Source organism: Mus caroli, chromosome 1 (genome assembly GCF_900094665.2).
Source record: "Mus caroli chromosome 1, CAROLI_EIJ_v1.1, whole genome shotgun sequence".
NCBI classification, from domain to species: Eukaryota; Metazoa; Chordata; class Mammalia; order Rodentia; family Muridae; genus Mus; species Mus caroli.
In genome coordinates, this window is record NC_034570.1 from 63,222,476 (window position 1) to 63,245,440 (window position 22,965).

Genomic DNA, 22,965 nt, shown 5'->3' on the forward strand with positions numbered 1-22,965 from the left:
ACTCACTTTGTAGACCAGGCTGGCCTTGAACTCAGAAATCCGCCTGCCTCTGCCTCCTGAGTGCTGGGATTAAAGGCGTGCGCCACCATGCCCTGCTTTGTTACTTGTAGTTTTACAATCCTTGGTGGTTTCTCGATACTGGGAGTGGTAGAAGCAACACATGAATATTCTGCTTTGACAGGTGCTCCAAGAAAGCTAGGCTGCCAGTTTTGAGGGTAACATGATGCAAAAGGGGGGCTGCAATACACTCTCGTGAAGAAAACTCTACAGACTTGGCTTTTAAAGATTTGGCACACAACAATTATTTCCGGAAAAAGTCGGTGGGGAGAGGAGGTGCTATATGACATCCTTGTCAGGTGAGGTTCAGATTGACAAGTTCTAATGGTTTTATTATCACGATCTTTGACCAATAGCTATTCTCTATTTAAAAAGCAGCTCGTAATTTGTTAGTAATGCTAATTATGTTAGCTCACATCACACCCTATGAACTAGGTATTGTCTGAAAAATCATATCGTAACAGAAAGTGGATATAATGGTATTTCACTGTTCAATAAACTTGGACCATGTAGTTGGAGAACAAAAGATACTTCATGAACAAATGGTTCAGGTGTCCATGGTAACTGCTGCTACACAATATGTCCCCTATAACCTACATCAATCACCTCATGGCAAGTTATCAACAAAGCTAATAGAGAAGGAAATATGGGTCTAGCTTGTAGATGAATTGCATAACACTTGGTGTTAGCTATGACAATTGTGTTTTCAGGTCCACTTTCCAGAAGCCAGTCTTGACATAATGGAAAAGAGATTCCTCAGCTGCCCGAATTTTACCAAGTCCTTTTGATTGTATACTGTGCAAGGAAGAAGAGATAGTCTAAGGAAATGACACATCACATGACTCTATGGCCATCAAACAGACTGGTGATAAAGGTCTAGGGAGAGTAATACAGATGTAACCATCAGAATTGAAACAAAATATGGTAATATGACATCCTACAATTCTTAAGTGAATTCACTATGCAGAAGGCCCCATGTAACAAGGACAAAGTTTCTTAGGACATCCGTCAAAGTGTCTACCTTAATACCCTAGTGTCTCCTCATTGGACCTGTTTTCAAATGCTAACAAGGATTGAAGCTATGAATTCAGTTACATGTACTCCCTCTCCCCTGTAACTGATGTAGCTGCTACCACTGCTGAGCTCAGAGTTTGTAATGCTGAGTCCCTGGTGTTCCAGTGGTCAACCTGCCAGTAGTTTCCTGTTGGTCATACCAGATTCCTTACAACACAGAGAAGGGGTAGACTCATCCTCATAGGAACTAAAAGATGCTTAAGGAGAATATGTCATTCCTTCCTAAGCTGCTTCTTAAGTGGGTTTAGCAGAACACCTGACCAGTTTCTGTGATATCCCTGCTCACACTGTCTCCAACAAAAACCTTTTTTAATGGAAAGAAATATAATAGATTCAAACCTACAGAATCTGTTCACATTCCGCATGTTCCATCATCCATAATCAGCTGGCTAAGTGGAGTAGTAAAATGGCCCATCACGGTGAAGGCTCTTGCATGGCTGCCATAGAGGCATGGCTGAGTGTGTTGTATGGATGCAGCACATGGCCTAAGCTATCCTTTATATATGTGTCTCAGACTAAAAGAGTTAAGATGTTTACAATTATTGTATGCAGCCAAGGCAAAACAGCACAGTCATGAACTCTTATGAGGTGCAAAGTCCTTAGTTCAGTAACATGTCAATGAGTTAGAATATACAGGAAGCTGTATATCCACATCTCTTAAAAATATGCTTCAACTTATCATATTTTCATAGTAAAATATACCACTGTTAAGTGATAACTAGAGTAGTGTAATTTTCAAAAATATATGACAAGTGAATTATTTTTCAGTTAGGAAAGAAAATACAATATATTCTTAGAATATTTTGTTTTTATATGCACATTAATTTAGCTCTCATGGATGTCCCAATTTTAACAGTTAATGTTTAATATTGCTTTTTATAATTCATATTTATCTTAAAAATTAAGTTCATCCTTAAGGATAGCAAGAAGGTGTAAGGAAGACTAATAGGCTCAAGCATTCCCACACATTCCACAGCGTTATGTAGCTACCACGTCAGTACACATGAGAATATCACCTTCTCAGATCTTCATATTAAAACTAAAATTTAACATGTCCTCCTAGACAGAGCATATAGAGAATATTTTATGGTAATTTTCTACCTTTAATGTCCCAGAAATGGTAATTCATGCTGAAATCAACCAAGGTTCATTCAGATTTACAATTCTTCTTCCTGATTTATGTATTGATATTCTAGTGTTTTCTTAGTGCATTAAACACTCTAGATCATTAAATCATTTATGAAGCAGATAAAATGTTCAGACCTTTCCCAAGACTATAGTTGGAAAGCTAACAAAACAAGGAGAGTTTAAAATGAAATATAAATTCCCCCAACAGCCCATTTTCTAATGAGTAGAGTACTTCTAAGTTTAAAAAGAAACATATTTGATTTCTCACTGAGATCCATGCCCGAGTACTACTGAATTGATTACGAAGCTCTACAACTTTCACATTTTCTGGAAACGTCAGAAAGTAAGTGTGACACTCACTAGTTTCCAGTAACCCTGGATTTAACATAATTACTGTGTTGGTGATTATGAACCTTAGAAGTTAAAGAAAACTATGTTCTATTACGAGACACTCTTCCATGGCAGGGCCTCTTTTTAAGCCCATTGATCTATGAAGATCATTGTACACCCTTCAGATGCTACCAATATTGACACACATGCATAGCTCTCTCTGCCAAAGCTACTTGGTACTTAATGTAATGCTGCAATACTTTCTGGACTTCCGCTTGGACTTGGTGACACTTACCAGAGTGGGTCCTGAGGTGTCCTGTGAGAGCGTCCCTTCTTCTACAAGCATAGCTACAGAAAGGACATTTGAAGGGCTTCTCTCCAGAGTGTAACTTTATGTGTCTCAGAAGGTTGCCCTTCTGGGTAAAAGAAGCTCCGCACTGGTTACAGTGGAAGGGCCGCTCACCTGCAGACAGAGTGGGAAAGACCAAACTGGTTATTATAAGGGAAGGATTTGCCCTCCACAGTTAACCACAGACAATTTCCCAGGTTCACAATGCTTCTGTGTACCATGAAACCTTCAGTCTCCTAGAAGATCTCTCTGCTAATACTAATGTCTCAAACTTCAGGTCAAGAAGTCATTTGCTCAAACTTGACAGTAGTCCGGCATTGACCAAGAGTAGAATAAAAGCACGGAACAGCAACTGTGCAGTTAGCTGTCACCATGGAACTGACTATGCCTTCCATGCAGTACTTTAATCCTCACAGTCACGATAATATGGAGGAAGTACCCATTTAAATTTAGGGATGAAGAACCAGAAGTCATCAAGAGCAAAGTATCTGATGATGCTGACAGTGAGAACTGAACCTGGTCAGCAAGAGGATCCAAACCCAGCAGAAACAACACATAGGCTTCAAAGTTCATCAATGAAACCTCCAAACAGAGACAATATCCTGTTCTCTTGGCCAGTAACAATGGAACTTTTGGTAAATCTGAGAAAATCTAAAAAATATCACCATCTTTACAAATATTCTCTGTACATTATTTTTGTAAAAACAAATAATAGGAATCTTTTCTCATGTTTATCTATAAATGAAACAATTAAAAACTATATAAGCCTGTACTATCAGCTTTGACTATTGCCCTCAACTGGCAGTCACTGAAATGACCAAAGTTTATAAAAAAAAATCATATAGGCAAGAAGTCAGTAAAACCAACAAGATCAAATGGATAACATTATTAAATCATGAAGAAAATACTTTTATTCTTCATATTCCTGTCAGTAATCATAGATAAAATAAATGATAAATTGACATATGAACATATGGTAACAATATCTCATTCTAAAGCTCAAAGTTAGGAGACAAACCAAAATATATAGCTTACAGGATCCTTTTCTGTATTTGTTACATGATAAGCATTATTTGCAGTTTTCATAATTTTTTACTCTGGATTGCCATGTTCATGTATCTTTATATTAATGTGAGATATATCTCAGAATATATTTGGCCCATTGCATAATGGAGGCACAAGGTTCCTCTATTAAAGAAAGATAGGTGGCAAAACCAGATAAGCTTTGGTCACTTTCTAACAGCAGCCACTGCACAGTCTGTCATACAGTTTTGTTACAAAACCTACAGAAATGAAAACCAGGTAAGATCAAGTATATACAGGATTCTACAGCATGCTTCCTTTGTGAAAGTTAATGATGTACACACTAAATGCTTGTATATAGGGCCTTTCCCCCCTTAAAGATATGAAGCTGTTAGAGCTAAACTAAAAAAAAGTCCTTAAAAAGATAAAAACACTTTAAAAATCATCATATTAAAGTTACCTTACACTGAATTTTAATTGACTAGTTGGATTTGCTTAAGTCTAAAACACCTAGAAGAAGCCTTACACTTAGTTTTGAAATCTAACTCCAGCTGGGAGTGGTGGTACATGTCTTTAATCCCAGCATTTGGGAGGCAGAGCTGGAGGGATCTCCAAGAGTTCAAGGCCAGTCAGGTCTACATAGTAAGACCCTATCTTAAAAATCTAATTCTGATCAAATGTTCTATTTGGTTTGTTGAGTCAAGGCCTGCTGTGTAGATTTAGTTGGCCTTGAACCCAGCCTAAGAATGTCCAACTACTTGTTTATGGGTAAATGCTGCTATGGTTGGCTTTTAAACCAAAGTTGTTAAGATCCTTTTAAATTTTATACACATATACAGTGTAGCTTTGATTCTTTGAATTTTTTGTCTCCAGGAAAATAACAGAGTGCACCTTTAAAAATCATAATTATCTATTCTCCACCCTGACATGGAATTTTAATAAACGGAAAGACAGGGAAGCTTCAACAAAGTAGCTTTGTAAAAAAAAAAAAAAAGAAGAGCTAATATAAATTGTACTTTTCACTTCCACTGTGCGGGGTAGCTCTTGGACTCTCAAGCTTTCCCTAGGAAAGGAATAAATCAGGGCCCAATAATGTAGAAAAGAAACTAAATTAGTAGTTCTGTTGAAAACAAAATCTGAAATCGTGTTTGCTTTTGCAGCAAGCTGATATACCATCTTTACAACATTTATAATCTTTGAGTTGATAGTTTTAATCCCTACACTAAAGTAGCTAATTCAGTATTCAAAATAATGCTCGTCTGAAAAGAAAGTAATACTAAGGTAATCCCCCTTTTGAAGGATTTTTAAAATCAAGTTTTATGAGACTAGAGATGTGGGTCAGTTAGCAATGAAAGGGTCACTAGGTGCATCTGGGAATATGGCTCTGTTGCTGATTGGGCATGGAGGCCTCTGTCTGTCCACAGGCATGAGCTGTAAAGAACGAGGCAAGATGTGGATAAAGCTGTAGCTCTTTTCTGATTACAGAATAGGCTCTCACAATTCCAGACAGATCTATCTTTGGGAAACGTGAGTTACTATTAGGTCTCTGTCAATGTTCTCTACTTGACAGTTGTCAGTTTCAGGCTTTACTCATTTTACTATGAAATCTGCTTAACTATGCTTCATGCCTTGACTATAATGAACTAACTTGCATTATGACAATGCGCTGTGTTACTGCGTTCAACACTGAAGCTGCAATTCCAGTTACAGTATCAACAACACTACTATTGGAGAAGAGGAAAAACCAGATTAACTTTGTCTTTGTATACATATTTAAATTGTAGGAATACTCCAATACACTGTGTGTGTGTGTGTGTGTGTATGTGTGTGTGTGTATATGTGTGTATGTGTGTGTGTGTTCATAGCTACTTAGGAAAAAATAAAAATTAAATCAACTCAATTTAAAAATTTTGTAAAATATTAGGATCCTGATATTCAGGGTTATAGGAAATTTCCCAGGTTAGACATTGTGGAAATACAGATAAAATTACCTTGGATTGAGGTAAAAAGTTTTCTCTATATAAATACAAAACAATTGTATAATGAGAACTTTATAAAATATATTTGAATTATTTTAATTTGATCTTTAAACCAAATGGATAATCAGATGGCTCTTTTTGAGTGAGTTTATGTTTTATATAAAGTATTAAGTTCTTCATATACAGATGGAAACAAATGTTTTAACATGCCCACAGATTTCTTCCTTATATTTCTAATACTGCAGAGCAAGTCAATTAAAAAACAAACTAGGTAACTGCATTTGTGACTGCCGATCTTCCCGGTGGTGGGTGCAGAAAACAGTACTGACAATAAAGACATTTAATTGAGGTGTGGGCATGGTATTCCTTATGTCCATTGTAAAGATGATTGTGGGTTCTGTTTGTGTTTCATGGCTTCTGGATGCTCAGGCTGGCCTTGAACTTGTTCTGTAACAGAGGCTGACCACAAGCTCCTGGTCTTTCCTGCTTCTGCTTCCTGGGATTACAGGAGTGCTCCATTAGCCTAAGCTGGTATCATTCTTTAAATGCCAGCCCACCAATCTACTGATTGCCTGAATTAGTTTACACATCATTTTTTATTGTGGAGAAATGTCATTTCAATCATGTAAATCATTTCATACACATTTAAAAAGTGTTTGAGTATTTAAATAAAATAAAAATTATTGGGACCAGTTGGATTTTGTGACTCAAAATCAAGAAGGTGGTCCTGTGTTGAGTTGTAAAACCAGTACCAAATGTTAGAGAGCCTTGGAACCAACAATGGCTGGAAAACGCTGTAGTTTACAAAACAGGATACTGGGTGCTTAGTCAAAGGACAAGAAACCTATATCTCAATGGGGAGCAAAGGTAAGGTTTATCTATATTTATACTTTTCTCATACATTCATTTCACATCCAGTGAGTTACTACCCCTTTTTCCCTGACCCTGTAGTCCCAGTGAAGAATGCCTGGAGTATCTGATGAAAATATTACCTGAATACTTACTAGCGCAGCAGTGGCAAAGAGGGAATAGCAAGCAATTAAAAGACACTAGAATTGGCACTTTAGTAAAGTACTAAAAAGAAAGAAGAAAGGTGCCTTAGATCTAATACCCCATGTAATTGGAAGAAATTGGTTGGGTTCATATGTTTTTATTCACAGTCAACAGTATATTAGATAATTTATGAGTTAAAAACACTCAAAACAAGCTTCCCAAGGGCCTCCCAAAGGATTTAAAATAGTGGCTTTTGTTTAGCTACAAATAATTTTTTTAAGAGTAGGAAGCTCTAAAATGAAGACAGTATATCCTAATATTATATAGAAAACAACTCAATTGTGATGATACCTTCTGTGCTGTTTTGAATAGGAACAGTTCCCATAGAATCATAAGATTGGCTGTTTGGCCCATAGGGAATAACACTACTAACTAGTAGGTGTGGCCTTGTTGGAGAAAATGTGCCACACTGAGGTCTCAGACGCTCAGGCTAGGTCTAATGTGTCAGTCTGGCTGACTTCAGATGAAGATGTAGAAGTCTCAGCTCTTTCTCCAGCCGCATGCTGTCAAGCTTCTTACCATGATGAAAATGGACTAAACCTCTGAACTGTAGGCTATCCCCAAGGAAATGGTTTTCTTTCTAAGAGTTGCTTTGGTCATGGTGTCTCTTCACAGCAATAAAACCCTAACTAAGACACCTTTCTATACCTAGCTTAAAGAAACACAAATAAGCCTGTTACCAAACAGTATTGCAGTGGAGTTGAAAATATGACAATCAGCTGGGACCCATCAAGTAATCCGAAATGTATAGTTAAGGCCTAATTTAAGATCCCACTCCTAAAAGAATGTCACAGCACACAAGGCTTCTCTGTGAATATTAACTGAAATTAACAAAAGCTTCCCAGATCTGAAAGATTTCTAGGTTTTTTTTTTTTTTTAAATAGTTCAGTAAGGCAAAGGAGTTTGTGTTGTTGAGTGAACTTCAAATGGTTGCTCGGTTTATTTCCCCTGCCTTTACTAGTGAGTCTCATAGTTTAGGACCAGGAGATCTGCATAGCTATTTATACTCAAGCCTTATGCCAATTACATCATTTTCAGTATTTAAGTAATTCCATTCCACTTTTGTAGCAAATATGAAGTGGAAAGAGGAGTAGGCATTTAACTATTTTATCTAAAAATCAGTGAATTTTACAACAGATACAGTAAAATACAAATTAAAGTCTTCAAGAAAGGATTCTCATGTTATTTGATTTTCTTTACTAAAAGCAGGAAAGATTTATTAAAAATCTTCCCAAACTAGTATTTCATATAAGCTTCAGCCTTAAAATTATTAGTACACAAAATTCAACGCCAAAGTAAATGAACTGTTTTAATATTCCAAATGAAGAAAATTACTCACTTAAATGAATATTTTATGTTCTTCAGGACACACACTCTAAAATAATAAATGTAGCTTTGTAAGCTCCTTTTCCAAGCTGGTATTATGTTGTGAGCATGGAGTAAGACTAGATTAGTTTTATAGTCCACTCCTTTATTCTTGCTAACTTTTCCCATGAAATTTAAAATATTATAGAAAAATTCATTGGTGATATAAACATTTTAAAATATCACAATCATTAAAAATAAAATTTATAACAAGACAAAAAGCAAAAAATTCTATTTGTTATGGTTATAAAAATAAATATACTGGAAAGTGGATAATATGATTACATTAATCTGAATGTGAAAATTCGACTGTCATTTAAAAGACATCAGCCTTAGTTTATGATCACACTTTATAATAATAAGTGGTTGCATAATAGTAGCCCAACTGTCTGTTCAAACTAAACTAATCCACCAATCAAGAGTATCATAACTCTAGCCCCACTGTTGACTTTTGCTAGACAACAGATACATGGCAGATCACTTGATTTTTCTTCAGTGTGCCATGAGAGGTCTAAAAAAATTTAAATGATTAATTATAGAACACATTTTAGGATACAGTTTTAAGTTGATTATTTTGAAGTCAACTTTAAAAATAGAAATTTCACATGATTTCTCCTTTTTTCAAAATGAAATCACATTTTAAATAGAGAATATTAATTTTAAATATTTTGCTAGCAAACAATGACATGGTTTATTCATAGATATATTCCTTTGACTCTATCTTTTTTTGTTTCAAAAGGGCCTCACTATGTAGCCTTGGCTAGCCTGGAACTCACTTTGTATACCAGGTTGGTCTTCAATTCACAAAGTTCCTCCTGCATCTGCCTCCCAAGTGCTGGGGCTAAAGGTATATACCACCACACCTAGCTTCAAAAATTTTGTTGCTGTTTGATTTGTAGACAGTCTCAATATAGCATAGGCTGGCCTCAATTTTATGTAAGTTAGCATGGCCTTCAATGCTGATCCATCTGCCTCCACTTGCTCAACACTATGGAATTACAGGTGTGTGTCACCATGTCCTGCTAAACTTTAAACTTTGTAAAAGATTAATGTCAAGCTTTAAAACACACACACACACACACACACACACAATTTAATTGTGTTGCTTTTACCAACTCTTTCCTTCCATCCTTCCCTTGCTGTCCTTCCTTCTTTCCTCCTTCCTTCTATCAAAAACTCTGAGTAGGTCTCTATAACACTCTTTCCTCCTTGTATCTCTCCATGCCTAAAAGCTTATATTAAATTATCTACAGGCTTTTCCCTCACCTAATTCCACCATTCCATGTTTCTGTCTACATACATGCCACCCTTTGACATGTCTAACCCTACCCATCTTTTTCCAGAGTTAAAACTAAACATTACAAGATGGTTACGTCCTTGAACTAGAGAAAGTACCTGTCTGCTCCAGAGACCTTTGGTAGGCAAAGACTGATCAGAAATAAGAATCCAGGAAGTTGACTAAAATGGAAATGGTTCTTCCCTATAAAAAAATGTGTGAGTTCTATTCTGTAGTATAAGAATAGCAACGCTGCTACCTGCCCATGGGTATGGTTAAATATGTACACAATCATAAAATGGTTGAACTACCCAATGAAACTCTCCTATATCTTTTGAACCTTTATCATATTATTGCTATATTAAGAACTGTGGAACTGAATCCCAAACTTTCCTGACATGCTATTCAGATTTGAAGGCTGGAAGTCAAGACCCAGGCTACTTTCTGCTTCCCAACAATCTCTTACTAGGAGAATTCTGAAAAGGTCACTTCCCATTGCCAGCCCTGAATCAAAAGGAAAGAGAATAGGTGTCAGGTAATATCAACATCAGACGCCACAGGCAGTCATCAGGTTACGCGTTCAGCTGCTTACCAGTGTGGCTCCTTTTATGTACCATAAGCACATTGGGCCCAATGCAAACCATGCCACAGACGTCACATTTCAGTTTACCATTCGGAAGCCGGATTCCTCCCTCGCCTTGAAGGTCCTGGACTTTCCTGTTGTCGGCCACCTCGCTGCTCTCAATTAGGGGTTCTTCTAGGCTGCTCCCCTCATCGTGGCCCCTGATCTCATCCTCACGGCTCAGGGGCTGCCTGTCACTCTCTTCATCACTCTGCATTTCCAGCTTTACAGAATTTGCTGTGATTTAAAAGGAATTTAAAAACACTTGTTATTCTCCGTAACCTCCACTTCTCTTCCGTCCGCTGTCACTCTGCGGAATGGATGGAAATGATACACTAAGTCAATCCGTACTGTGTTCAATGCTCTCCTGGTGTGCAAGCCTTTGGTGAGAGGGACGACAGCTTAGGAGTACTGTCAGTGAACAAAGAGCCCTTCACTTCTTCACAAGCTCATTTGTTTCACTCAGCTCTGTGGCCTTTCTGCAGGTCATTAACTAAGTCTTACATGTTTTTAAGTTTGCATTTTTAAAGTTAATAAGAATGAAAAGCATGTGAGGACAGCACAAGGTTAAGTATTGCTTAACCCGCTAAGCCATGCCTCGTCTTAATTTAACAATCATATTTATTTCGCATTCTCTTCTTCACATCTCGAAGTACCTGTGTCAACCTGCTTCTGCACAGAGCAAGAGAAACAACCCAAGATCTTAATCCACAAATGTCTGTCACATAGGAAGGTGCACGGTCAAGGCAAATGTCTCCGAGTCAGACTGAACACAAACATTCAGCTGAGAGCCATATCAGTGTGGGGTAAAGTACCTAGACCTTGCCAACTTAAATGACCCTGCTATTGTTGCCTAACATGCAACAAAAGTAGTCCTCTATGGAGCATGCGAGGCTGTCAACCGAAATGTGCTAACACTGATCTCTGTAAACCAAAGAGCGGCTAACGACAGGAATGGCATAGCATACATGTACACACTTGCGAATGTTAAGAAATTTGATGCCTTTTGTTTGCTGTTTTTGGATCATCCTACAGAAAAGCTGGAATTCTGTTAACACAACCCTCTGTCTAAGCTGCTTAGTCTTTTTACAAAGCAGAGGCAGGCTTTAAGTTAAAATCAGGTGTTTGTCCTTTGAGCTTGAAATTTTCGTAAGAATCCACTGAAGCTAACCTACAAATTAGTTCACTGCTACCTGGATAGAGGAAGTGAGTTCATAAGAAGAAAATGTGTTCTTATTATTACCACAGTTAGTTTCTTGAAGAAGTTACATATCCTGTCATTGGTCACTAATGCTTATCGGAGCAGGATGTCATCAAAATGGCTGGCTCTGTTCCGCTCTCCAGAGCTCTCTCTTCAGAGGATGTTTGCTACAGAGTGCCAATAGTATAACCCCAAACTAATTACTTAAGCTATGAATCTTATATTATGCATTTGAAAAGTAGCAATGACTTCATATTGCTGAACAAGGCTTGGGCAGGACAGTTTGGTAAGAGTGAAGATGCATTTTTAAATTGCTACCCATCTTAAAGAAGTTAACATTTCTCTTGTCCTCCTTTAAATGGAGATGATAGTCTTCACTTTTCAGGGTTGATCTGAGCATTAAATTAGGAAATTAATTAAATTAATTAGGAAACCTGCTTCTCGCTTTTTTGTTGGGCAATGTAGATCTACAATTACTTTGTAAGATTTTGGTGACAATCAATGAACTGCCATGATGTAAACTACTGAAAATCTTCAAAAGGACAGTCACCCCTACTGAATCTAGCAATGTAGAAACTGATATGATCTTAGTGGGTGTTGAGAGAAGAGAACATTCTACTCAACACTATGACCCAAGCATGCCAAAGACCTTGTAATATTTGGGAGATATTCAAGCAGTATGTAGTCACAGGCGTTACTAAAACCACTGAGTTTTATTCCGCCAATCCGGCTCCACATTGCAGATTCTATGCCATTGTGAAGTAAGACAAAACAATATAAAGGATTGAGTGTGAAAATGAAGTCATTTTTAGCCAACCCTCAAAATCTATTGGTCTCCTTCTCAAAAGGAATCCCAATCATAATTTTCACATTTAGAGGTCTGTCTGGATCCATTTAAAATGTAATATAAATTATGTAACCAGACTTTCGTCAGCACAGAGACTTATGATCTCTCCATCTTTGTTGCCATTACACTTACAGATATCCACCTAGAAGGATCAGTGTGAAAAGTCTTGTTATTTTCACATGCATTTAAAATTGTGAGAGAAGTTCACTCCCATAAGTTGAAATGCTTAACAACATCCTTTGCCCACTTTTTTTTTTTCCTATCAGGTTTTCAAACTTTTCTCACTGAGTTGAAATGTTCTTTAATCTGGAAGTCAGGAAAACAAAAATGTCCAATACCTAAAACATGATTGCACACCTACAAGAAGAACCCACAACCAAAAATATAAGACGGACTGTGGTCAACCAGATAGCATGCTGCGAGTGCTGGGCAGTAGTCTTATGGGGAGCATGTTGGGATGCTGGACAGTAGCATTACTTCTGCTTGAAGTTTAGATCTCTCTGCGAGATACCTCCCTATGTATATGTGACCATTTCAAACCCGGGGAGGAAACTCTGTTAGGAACACATTATCCCCAGCATCTACCCAGGAACTCAGTCCTGCACTGCTGATGTATTTTTCAAATGTTTCGGCTTACCATTTTACTCATGAATTGGCTAGTGTTTGACTATTAGTGTTTAACCAGCCTAAAGCTTGCCAGAGTTCCTCTTCAGAACTCAAGAAGCACATATGAGTATATGTGCAGATATTTAGCATAGAAGTATCGACCTCTCAAATATTAAAACAGGCTACAATTATGCAAAATATGACGTGATTTTAAACAGCAGATTATCTTTTTTCTTAATGAGAGGACATTAAAATGAGGGCATCCCAAAGCAACAATGGACATGGATAAAAATGCTATTAAAAAAAAAAAGAGAGACCGTGATGGTTTTTTTCTCTCTCCTAAGTGGGACTGAGACATCCTCACTTGAGCACTTCACCTTGTTGACCTTTTTGAGTTCTGTGGACTGTATCTTGGGTATTCTGTATTTTTTTGCTAATATCCACTTATTAGGAAGTACATACCATGCAAGTGGATGGGAAGAGGGAGTAGGAGGGAGAGGGGAACTTGCTCTGGTGTTGGGTGAGGGAAAAGGACTGAAGCCCTGAGTGCCAGCAGAAAGAATGGAAACAGGAAACCTCGGGAAATAGAAAGTTGGGGGGACCCTCTAGAATGCACCAGAGACTTGGGAGGTGAGTGATTCTCCGGAATCAAAGGGACCTTAGATGAAATGCCTGACAGTAGGGAGCAGGAACTTATAGAGCCCACCTCCAGCAGGAAGACTTAGATATCAAGTGAGGGCAGGGTTGCCATCCCACAGTCACATTTCTGACCCATAATTGTTCCTGTCTGAAAGAATTACAGGGATGGAAATGGAGAGGAGCCTGAGGAAAAGAAGGTCCAGTGACAGGCCCAAAGTGGGGTCCAGCTCAAGGGGTGGTCCCAAGGCCTAACACTATTACTGAGGCTGTGGAACGCTCACAAAAAGGGACCTAGCATGACTGCTCTCCAAAAGACCAAACAAGCAGCTGAAAGTGTCAGATGGAGATATTTGTACCCAACCAATGGACAGAAGCAGCTGAACCCTGTTGTTGAATTAGGGAAGGCGGAAAGAAGCTTAGGTAAAGGGCGATCCTGTAGAAGGACCAATAAATCTGGACCCCCGAGATCTCTCAAACACTGGACCACCAAACAGACAGCATATAGTAGCTGATATGAGGCCTCCAACACACATACAGTAGAGGACTGCCGGGTCTGTGTTCATTCAGAGATGATGCACCTAACCCTCAAGAGACTGGAGGCCCCAGGGAGTTTAGAGGTCAGGTGGGGTGGGAGGTGGGCAAATCCAAGTGGAGAGAGGGGAGTGGGGAGGAGGTGTGGGATGTGGAACAGTTGGAGAGTAGATCAGGATGGGACAATAAAATATGGAGTGCAAAAAAAAATTAATTTAAAAAATAAAAATAAAAGAACACAGTGAGTTCAAAAAAAAAAGAGGGATTGTCAGATTAAAATGTACTCATGAGGATATATATGTTCTTTCTAGAAGCAAAAGCAGGATACAAACACTGGGGAAATGTTTGTTTTTTCTGTAACTGAGACAGCAAAATGATAACATTGTTGTAGTGGGTTTTTGTGATGCTGATGCTGTAAGAGGTCCACTAATCATGTGTAACTTTGTGCCCCACTGCTTTCCTTACAGATTAACTAGTAAAATGTAACACATTTCAAATACATGTCATAGATTAAACTTCACCAAAAACGGCAGTCCACGTGAAAAAAAAATCACATAATAACACAAATTCCAATGTCTGTGTCTAAAGTTAGGTTGAAATTCTGTCTCATAAGAAGCAACAAATTAAATCCTAATGCTAAACAGAAGTTCTACCTAACTCCAAAATACTATGGTACAGTTTATTGCGAGTATAAGGTATTCCTATATATGACAGAGTACCTATAAATTTTCACATTAATATAAAGAGTTGATTATCAGTGTTTGAATAAAAATATAAGCCTATTTTAGTTTTCAAACTTTTGGAATTGGTGTTCTAACTTTTAGTGTATGGATTATTTTTACAATGTAGTCTAGGAAGTTATTTTCATATAAAGGCTAATCTTATTCTATATAAGGCTGAAGCGAATTTCTTTTTATGTAAGTCTGATGAGATCTTCCAAAATGTGTATATCAAGACTATAAAGGAACTCTTCAGGGGAAAATGACTTTTTGGACAAATAATCTTCTATTAGTGTCTAGGTAAGCATGCTGAGCTGTCTAAGCTACCTACACGCAGAAGCTCCAGCACCCTCACCACATGTGTCCAGATGCGGAGAGGGGAGTAGAGAGCCACACTGCCCTTGCCTTCTATTCATGGGTGAGGCATTAAGGAAAAATGCTGATTAAAAATTTACATACAGGTAACCACGTTATTGTAACACACACACATACATATACGCTCAGTAGCATGTGGAAAATAGCAAAATAGCATAAGTACTAGTTTCACAGCTGTTAAGAGAGTAATTCAATTGGATGTATGTTGCAATGCGATTTTGCTTTCCTCCAGAGGTATGCTAAAACAAAAGTAGAGCCATTGATGAGAGAGAACTACAGAGTTAAATGTCTCCACGTCTGAGTGTTACACTCTCACCATCTCCTTCAACAGCAAGAAACAAACACAGACCTTTCTTACAAATTGACTTTTCGCCTATGTTTTGAGAAAGAACTTAAATTCGGGTGAGTAAGACAGGGATAGAATCTGGAAGACTTGAGGGAGGGGAAGAATATGATCAAAAATATTTAAATATTTTTAATTCAAATATTTTCAATATAAAATTTGTTTTAAATAATATAATAATAATGATGATGATGATGATGATGAAGAAGAAGAAGTAATAGAATCAACGTCAGGAGTACAACTCAAAAAAGTGCTTGCTGAGCATATACAAAGAGCCAGTTTAGGTCTCTAACACTACCTTCTCACCAAGAAAGAGAAGGATGTGTTAAAATATTGGCTGCTGTTTTATTTAACATTTATTGGAGGTTGATGATTAAAAGTAAAACAAATCCCATTAACTTAATAAGAAACTCACATTAACAAGACAGTATGCACATAGAAAGAGGACACAAAGGAATTCTTGCCTAAATGCAGTGGATATGTCACTAATACAATTTACTTACACAACAAACTTACTGAATGAAATAATAGATGGTTAAGGAGAACTTCCTTTGGACATATTTTGTTTATATAAACTTTCTACAACTTAAAACTTTATTACTAGTATGACCTGATTCTGCAAACCCGCAGACGTATTAGTTAAGCTTCCTGGGCTGAGAAATAATACAAGGGACTTGTGGTTTCATTTGCAAGCTTGTATGAATTAATCATATAGAATACAGGATTGAGTTCTCTGGATTATTTGCTGTTAAATTGGTGACTTGTGTTTTTTAAAAACAAATTTAAAATTTCAGTTTTGGTGTGGTGTGTGGTGTATGTGTGTGTGTGAGTGTGTGTGTGTTTAAAGTACACGTAATAGCTAAAAATCTACCAACAGGCCAAACCAAATGAAAATCATAACCAGGGTTATCTTAAAGTATATGCAACTCCTTAGTGAACTGTCAAGGGAATAAAAACTTTATTCCTCTTCACTGTGGATACACGATGGGTAAATCTTGCAAAATAGCTCCCTGATGAAATCCTTAAAGTATTTATTCTATAAAGGGTCAGGAAAGTCCAGACACCAGTGTCCCCAAACAGCAGCTGAGCTGTTTGTGGACAGCAGTCTGAGGCTGTTCATCATATATCGTGTGCGTGTGCATGTGCATGTACTTGTGTGCGTGTGTGTGTGTGTGTGTGTGTAACAGAAAGAGACAGTGTGTATGTGTGTGACAGAGAGAGTATGTGTAAGGTGTGTGTGTGTTCACACATGATTGTGCTAATGTATGCCTATCTATGTATTTGTGTGGAGGTGTCCAAGTTGGGTGGATTCTTTAATCAGTTTCCACCTTATTTTTGAGACAAGGTTCTGATTCTGGACCTCACTCCTTTGCCTCTGCTGACTGGTTAAAGAGCTCCATGCCTCACCTGTTTTCACCCCCACCCACACTAGCACTGGGGTTACAGATAAGTGCCTCCAAACCTGGCTTCTGTGAATATTTACATGGGTGCTGGAGCTTCACACTCAGGTCCCTATAACACTACTTTAGGCACCTGTAAGTAACACCATCTCCCCAGCCTCCCCCATCCAACTAGGTGCATCACTGAAGCCAAATCTCTCATCACCATTTTTAGCAAAGTTTTCAGTCTACAAAGTTCTCTTTCTGTGAAACTTATGTTGGCCTAACATGGTGGCTATTTCATTAACACATAAATTTTAACTCTACAATGACCAACATTATGGTCTTCAAAGAGTGGTGAACCTCTGACACACTAACCATTTCGTATACATTTTGTTGAGCAGTTGCTGCTGACTTGAGCATCTTACTTTACTTCTTATATTACTGAAAAGGTGCAAAAAGTTAACCACACCTGAGAATCTTCACATACAGGTAGGTTTTAAGCACAAAACATCTTCAATATAACATCACCATAGGACAGGAGCAAATTCACACTTTACTAAAAGATTTAATAGTCACTAAAGTCTAGTTCTATCTTTATATTATTGGTGAAAATATGGGCAAAATAACATTTTTTCTTTTTCTTTTGGTTTTTTGAGACAGGGTTTCTCTGTGTAGCTCTGGCTGTCCTGAAACTCATTTTGTAGACTAGGCTGGCCTCGAACTCAGAAATCCACCTGCCTCTGCCTCTGGAGTGCTGGCACTAAAGGTGTGCGCCACCATGCCTGGCTCAAAATAACATTTTTTAATTGCACAGCTATTCAGAAATTGAGGCTGGGACCCAGCTCTCACTGATGACCAAATTCTCGCTGTATCTCCTGCTCATCACATACAGGGCAATGGCTAGTTATTAGTTAACACAAAAGGGATGTCAACATTAAGAAATGATAACAGCACAGTGTGTAAATGTATAATTCAATGTCTAATATGAGTAATTACTTTGTCAGTCCAAGGTAAAGAGAAAATTGTGTGAGAGTCTGTTTGGAAAAACGACTAGCTTGTCCTGCCAAAATTTCTGAGCATGGATTTCATCTCATGTAAGAGTAATTGAGCTAGTGTTTGGCAATCATGTATTTAACATAACTATGGGAAGCTTACAAAACAAATTACATTGGGAAATAATTTTAATAAGGGGAGAACAAAAATTCTTAACCTAACTTAGGTAAGAAAGAAAATCATTACTATCCAGCCCAGTGGGCATGCTCCCAAAGGGAACCATGACACAGGATGACTGGAGGCCACTAAGGACACTTAACCAGGTCAAAAGGCAGCATTGTCACACAGGAGAAAGTGATAAGGAATGGAATGGAGCAGGGGTTTCTTTTACAGGGCCACTGCAACAGAATGAATATTCAAAGCCCTGACTCTTCAGCAGCTTAACAGTCTTCAAGGAGACAAGGAAAGCCAAGGCTGTTTAACCACTCGTGTCTCACACATGTGGAGATCAAGGCTAGAAGATCCTTATAAACACCCACTGATTTGTCTGCACCATATGAAGATTACACATGTGGTACAGGCGATGCAAGTTCGTCAATGATACATGTAGAGTTCATAAAACCCATCAAGTAACAACCAAGAATAGACCTGTGATGAAGAGGAGGTAACCTGGCATCTATCACACATATCTCAGGTTTTCTAAGTGCCTTTTGATTTTCCACAAAATGGCAGAGGCAGTTCTCTTTACAAGCTTCATGACTAGCTTCAAGTCCTACTGAGTGAACATACTGTTCGGGCATACAGAGCATCTGTATTAAAAGTAAGAAGTTACAAAGCAACCCAGGAAATAATGGAAAGGGGAGATTAGATTTTAAACTACTGAGATGTGAATGTTAAGTCACCTACCAAATCTCCCCCTTTCCTACTGTATGTACAAAGGGGGATCATATTCTCTCCACAAAAATCATAAGTCTCGGAGCCATGTCATCAAGTAGAGTAAGCAAAGATTAAGATTTTGGGCTGGATCTTGGAGGTTAAGGCCAAGTTCACTCACTTATTAGCCATAGGACTTTTAAAACTCAAATCTTGATTTTCTTGTTTAATAAGTCTTATGATACCATATTGAGAGTATTTAGCATAATAGTATACATAAACACAAAGCTATGTTGCTTCTTAGTAAGTCTGAACAAAAACATACCATAAAAGTATACCATCAGATAGATTGAGTACCATTACTGAATGAAGGTTAAAAGGCTCTATGGTAGCATTTAAAACAATATTTACAAGCTGGTATGCACAAAGGCCATGAATAGTCAGCCAATAACTAACATAAGGCTGAAAGGAAAAAGTCAAAGGCTTGTTCTTAAAGACCAGGAATAAGAAAAAGATGCCTACTTAGACCCAATAGAGTCAACACAATACTAAAAGTGCTAGCTAGAACAATCAGAAAAAAAGCAAGCAAGCAAGCATTTTCACTGCTAAGGAGGAAGCCAAATTGTCACTACTTGTAGACGACATGGTCTTTTATACAGAGAAACATCACAAGGACTTCATTAAAAAAATTAACCATTACAAAGTAAGCAACGAAGATGTAGGATACAAAAATCAGCATACAGAAATAATCAAACAAACAAGCAAAACAGTAACCAATTATGGGAAATAGAACTAAAGACAGAAATCCCATGTATAACTCATACAGAAATTTCTGAGGAATAAGCTTGACAAAAGGGTAAAGAATTTATATACTGAGAAATATAAAGAAATTATAGGTCTCACACACACACACACACACACACACACACACACACAAGTTGAAAAGAAACCGTGCACTCAGGGATGAGAAAAGTGGATACTATTTAAGGGGCCACAGTGCTGAAGTTCACTACAGGTTCAATGTAACCTCTATGAAAAGCCAATGACATCCTTCACAGACAAGTTTAGGCTCTTTTATATATATAAAGGCAGGGGAGTCTTTCTCTGGTATCCTACAGATACTTTAATATTTAAGTCAAATTAAAAGTCTACACATGGTCTCAAGGTGCAGGGGACTGTTAGTTAGAAATAGGCAGCCAATAAAACACTTTGGCTAGTCTGAAAAGAGAGGGAGGGAGAAGTGATGACTAAGGACAATCACCAAGTAAATTTTTTGTAGATCTGTGCCAAATGTGGATTTTCTTCAAAATATCAGCATCACTACAAACATATCTTATTTCCTAATCTTAATGAGTGAACACTTTCTATAATATAGCACACACACACACACACACACACACACACACACACACAGCAGAAATCAGTATTGTCATATGCCAGTTGTGTGGAATAGAAATCAAGAAGCTACACCAATGGCAATATTGACAAAACGAATAAATAAATAAATAAATAAATAAATAAATAAAAAAAATTCTTACAAGTAAATTTAGCCAGAGAAGCAAAAGAGCTCTTCAAGGAAAATAGTAAAACCCCAGGGAAAGGCTTTAGAGCTGGTGAGACGGCTCCAGGAGGAAAGGAGCTTGCAGTCACGCCAGTGTTCAAGTCTGATTCCTGGACCCCATGAGTGGAAGAAGAAAGCTGACCCTATTGAAAGTCATGCTCTGATGCTCTGACCTCACACATGCCACCAGCACACACACACACACACACACACACACACACACACACTCACATTCACAGAGAATAAATAAATAGAGTTTTAAAAGAATTGAAGAGGAAAAAAAAAAAACCAGAGTCACAAAACTCCCCAAATTGCCAGAGCGAATGGGCTACAAGAAGCAAAGCATTACATTATCACGCTTGAAGCTGCACTACAGAGGTTTTGTATGTAAAAAGTGCGGTAATGCTGTTAAAAACTGACATGGAAGAGCAGAGCAAAGTGGACAGTCAAACCATGACCCGCTTTCCAGCTGATTTACCCAGTTTCATCTCAGGTTTGAACACTAACCAAAATTAAGCAAAAACACTAAGGACTGACTGAAATCCAAAACTTGCCATTGGGTAATGCCTAAGAGACAAACCTAAGGGGAATGCTGGAGGGCGTTAGACACAGCATGGAGTTTGGAGGGAAGACCCTAAAGTCACAGGAAATAAAACCAAATCAAGCAAGTATGGTTTTCCCCAACTGAAAAGCTTCTGACCTGCAAAGTGAAAAGCATCTCTAAAGACACAATGGAATGGAATGGAATGGAATGGAGTGGAAGATAGGCTGCAAACTGTACATTTAACATAGTCCAGGGGACTGAGGAGATGGATCAGTTTGTAAAGTGTTTTCTATGGAAGCATGGGAACCTGACGTCCCATTCCAGAACCATGGGAAAAAGTTGATTGTGTTGATGAACGTCTGTAATCCCAGTTTTGGTGGGTTCTAGGTCCAATGAGAGACCTTTTCTCAGAAAATAAGGTGGTAAGGACATATGATAGCTACCTCCATGCCCTCTGTGTGCCCAACACAAAATATAAACACAGGAATTGAATAGACATTTACTATGTATTAGACATACACATGTCCAGCAGGTGTATATGGAAGAAAGGCTCACCATCATTACTGATCAGGAAGTGCAAATCAGAAACAAATGAGCTATCACCCAGTGTAGTAGGAACACTGGTTACCAAAGAGGCAAAAGATAACAAGGGGGAAGGAAAGAAATGGATTAGAGACCCCCGGGTGCTGTCGTTGGAATTAGGATAGACTTTGTGGCAAATGGTATGAAGTTCCTCAGAACATTAAAATGTATTCTTATATGAATTGACCATATTACTACTTGGTATATAGTCTAAGGAAATGGATTACTCTGCTTAAGAAACAACTACACACCCATGTTCACGGCACCACTGGTAACAAGTGCCAAGATACAGAGGAAATCTGGGCGTCAATCACCTAATGAATAGGATAAGAAAATTTGGGAGATTTGCCACAGATTATTCTTCATGTGTAAAAGAATGAAATGAAATCCTGTCATTTATATAATGGATGTAGCTAGGGAATCATTATAGTACGTGAAGCAAGCCAGACACAGAAAGACAAACACCACACGATGTTACTCATACATGGACTCTAACACAACTGACCTCATCGAGTGTGGTTAGCAGAGTCGTGAAGGAGGAGGGAGGGGAAGATGGGGAGCTGTCTGTCCATGTGTACATGTTATGGACCAACAGGAACAGAAAGCTGCAGCATGCTAGTGTACACGGGGAAGTGATTATAGGTATTATAGGGCACTACATACTTCAAAAAGGCTAAAGATAGTACTTTAAATGTTTACATAATAAAGATGTTATAAATTAAAAGGAGATGGAACAATTTGGCCCAACTTAAAAACCACGCCACGCGTGAGCATGTGAACCATCACATTATCTTACAAATAATTACCAGGCTTAATAACATTGCAGCTCAATGTCTGGCATGTTCTCTGCTGAAGTGTATGTACCTATGTATGTATGTATGTATGTATGTGTATGTATGCATGTATATGTATGTATGTATATATAAATATATATATATGTATATATATATATATGTATGTATTATGCTGCATCCCATCTTAAATGTGACAGTACAATTGTGCAATCTATAAGGAATAAATCATCAAGAAACAGATTCATGAGTGAAAGACACATCTGAACTGTAGCCACTTTAAGCATGTATTCCTTGGTTTGTCACTGGAAGTTTTGACTACGCATGAGTTGTCTCTATTCCAATTCACCCTCTAGTCTACTGTCTGAAGCTGATACCTGTACTTCCTGGGACACTGATGTGAGGATATAGTTCTAAGTACTAAGGTAAAGCACTCCTCATAAAGTTGAAGCAAATATAAATGCTGTTCAGTTCGTAAATGTAAGCTAGGTGCTTATCAAATGTAAGAGAGTACTTTATCCCCTTAATAATACTTCATGCACAATGCATGTTGCTTTCTGTCTGGGTAATAGAGAGAGTAATATCTGTACACACTGTATTTTATTATACCTTTTATTAATTTGTGATTTAGCAGTGAAGGTCTGATCCTTGTCACCTATAGTGACACAGGCTACCTTCAAAGAGGCCAGACCTACTTATCTGAGAGAAAGAGAGGAAATGCT

The 22,965-nt window shown here is 37.9% G+C and overlaps 1 protein-coding gene across 7 annotated transcripts in view; it reads right to left on the reverse strand.

Moving 5' to 3' along the window:
- Ikzf2 (IKAROS family zinc finger 2) overlaps nucleotides 1-22,965 on the reverse strand; it is a 155,869-nt gene that overhangs the window by 36,160 nt on the left and 96,744 nt on the right. For 5 of the 7 annotated variants that reach the window (XM_029481577.1, XM_029481573.1, XM_021161530.2 and 2 more), the window contains 2 exons: nucleotides 10,227-10,493; nucleotides 2,885-3,052 (listed from right to left, as the gene is read on the reverse strand). In XM_029481577.1, the coding sequence (XP_029337437.1) occupies nucleotides 2,885-3,052; nucleotides 10,227-10,493 (435 nt within the window). The remainder of the gene's footprint in view (nucleotides 1-2,884; nucleotides 3,053-10,226; nucleotides 10,494-22,965) is intronic. The other 2 variants (XM_029481585.1, XM_021161541.2) reach the window with 1 other exon arrangement.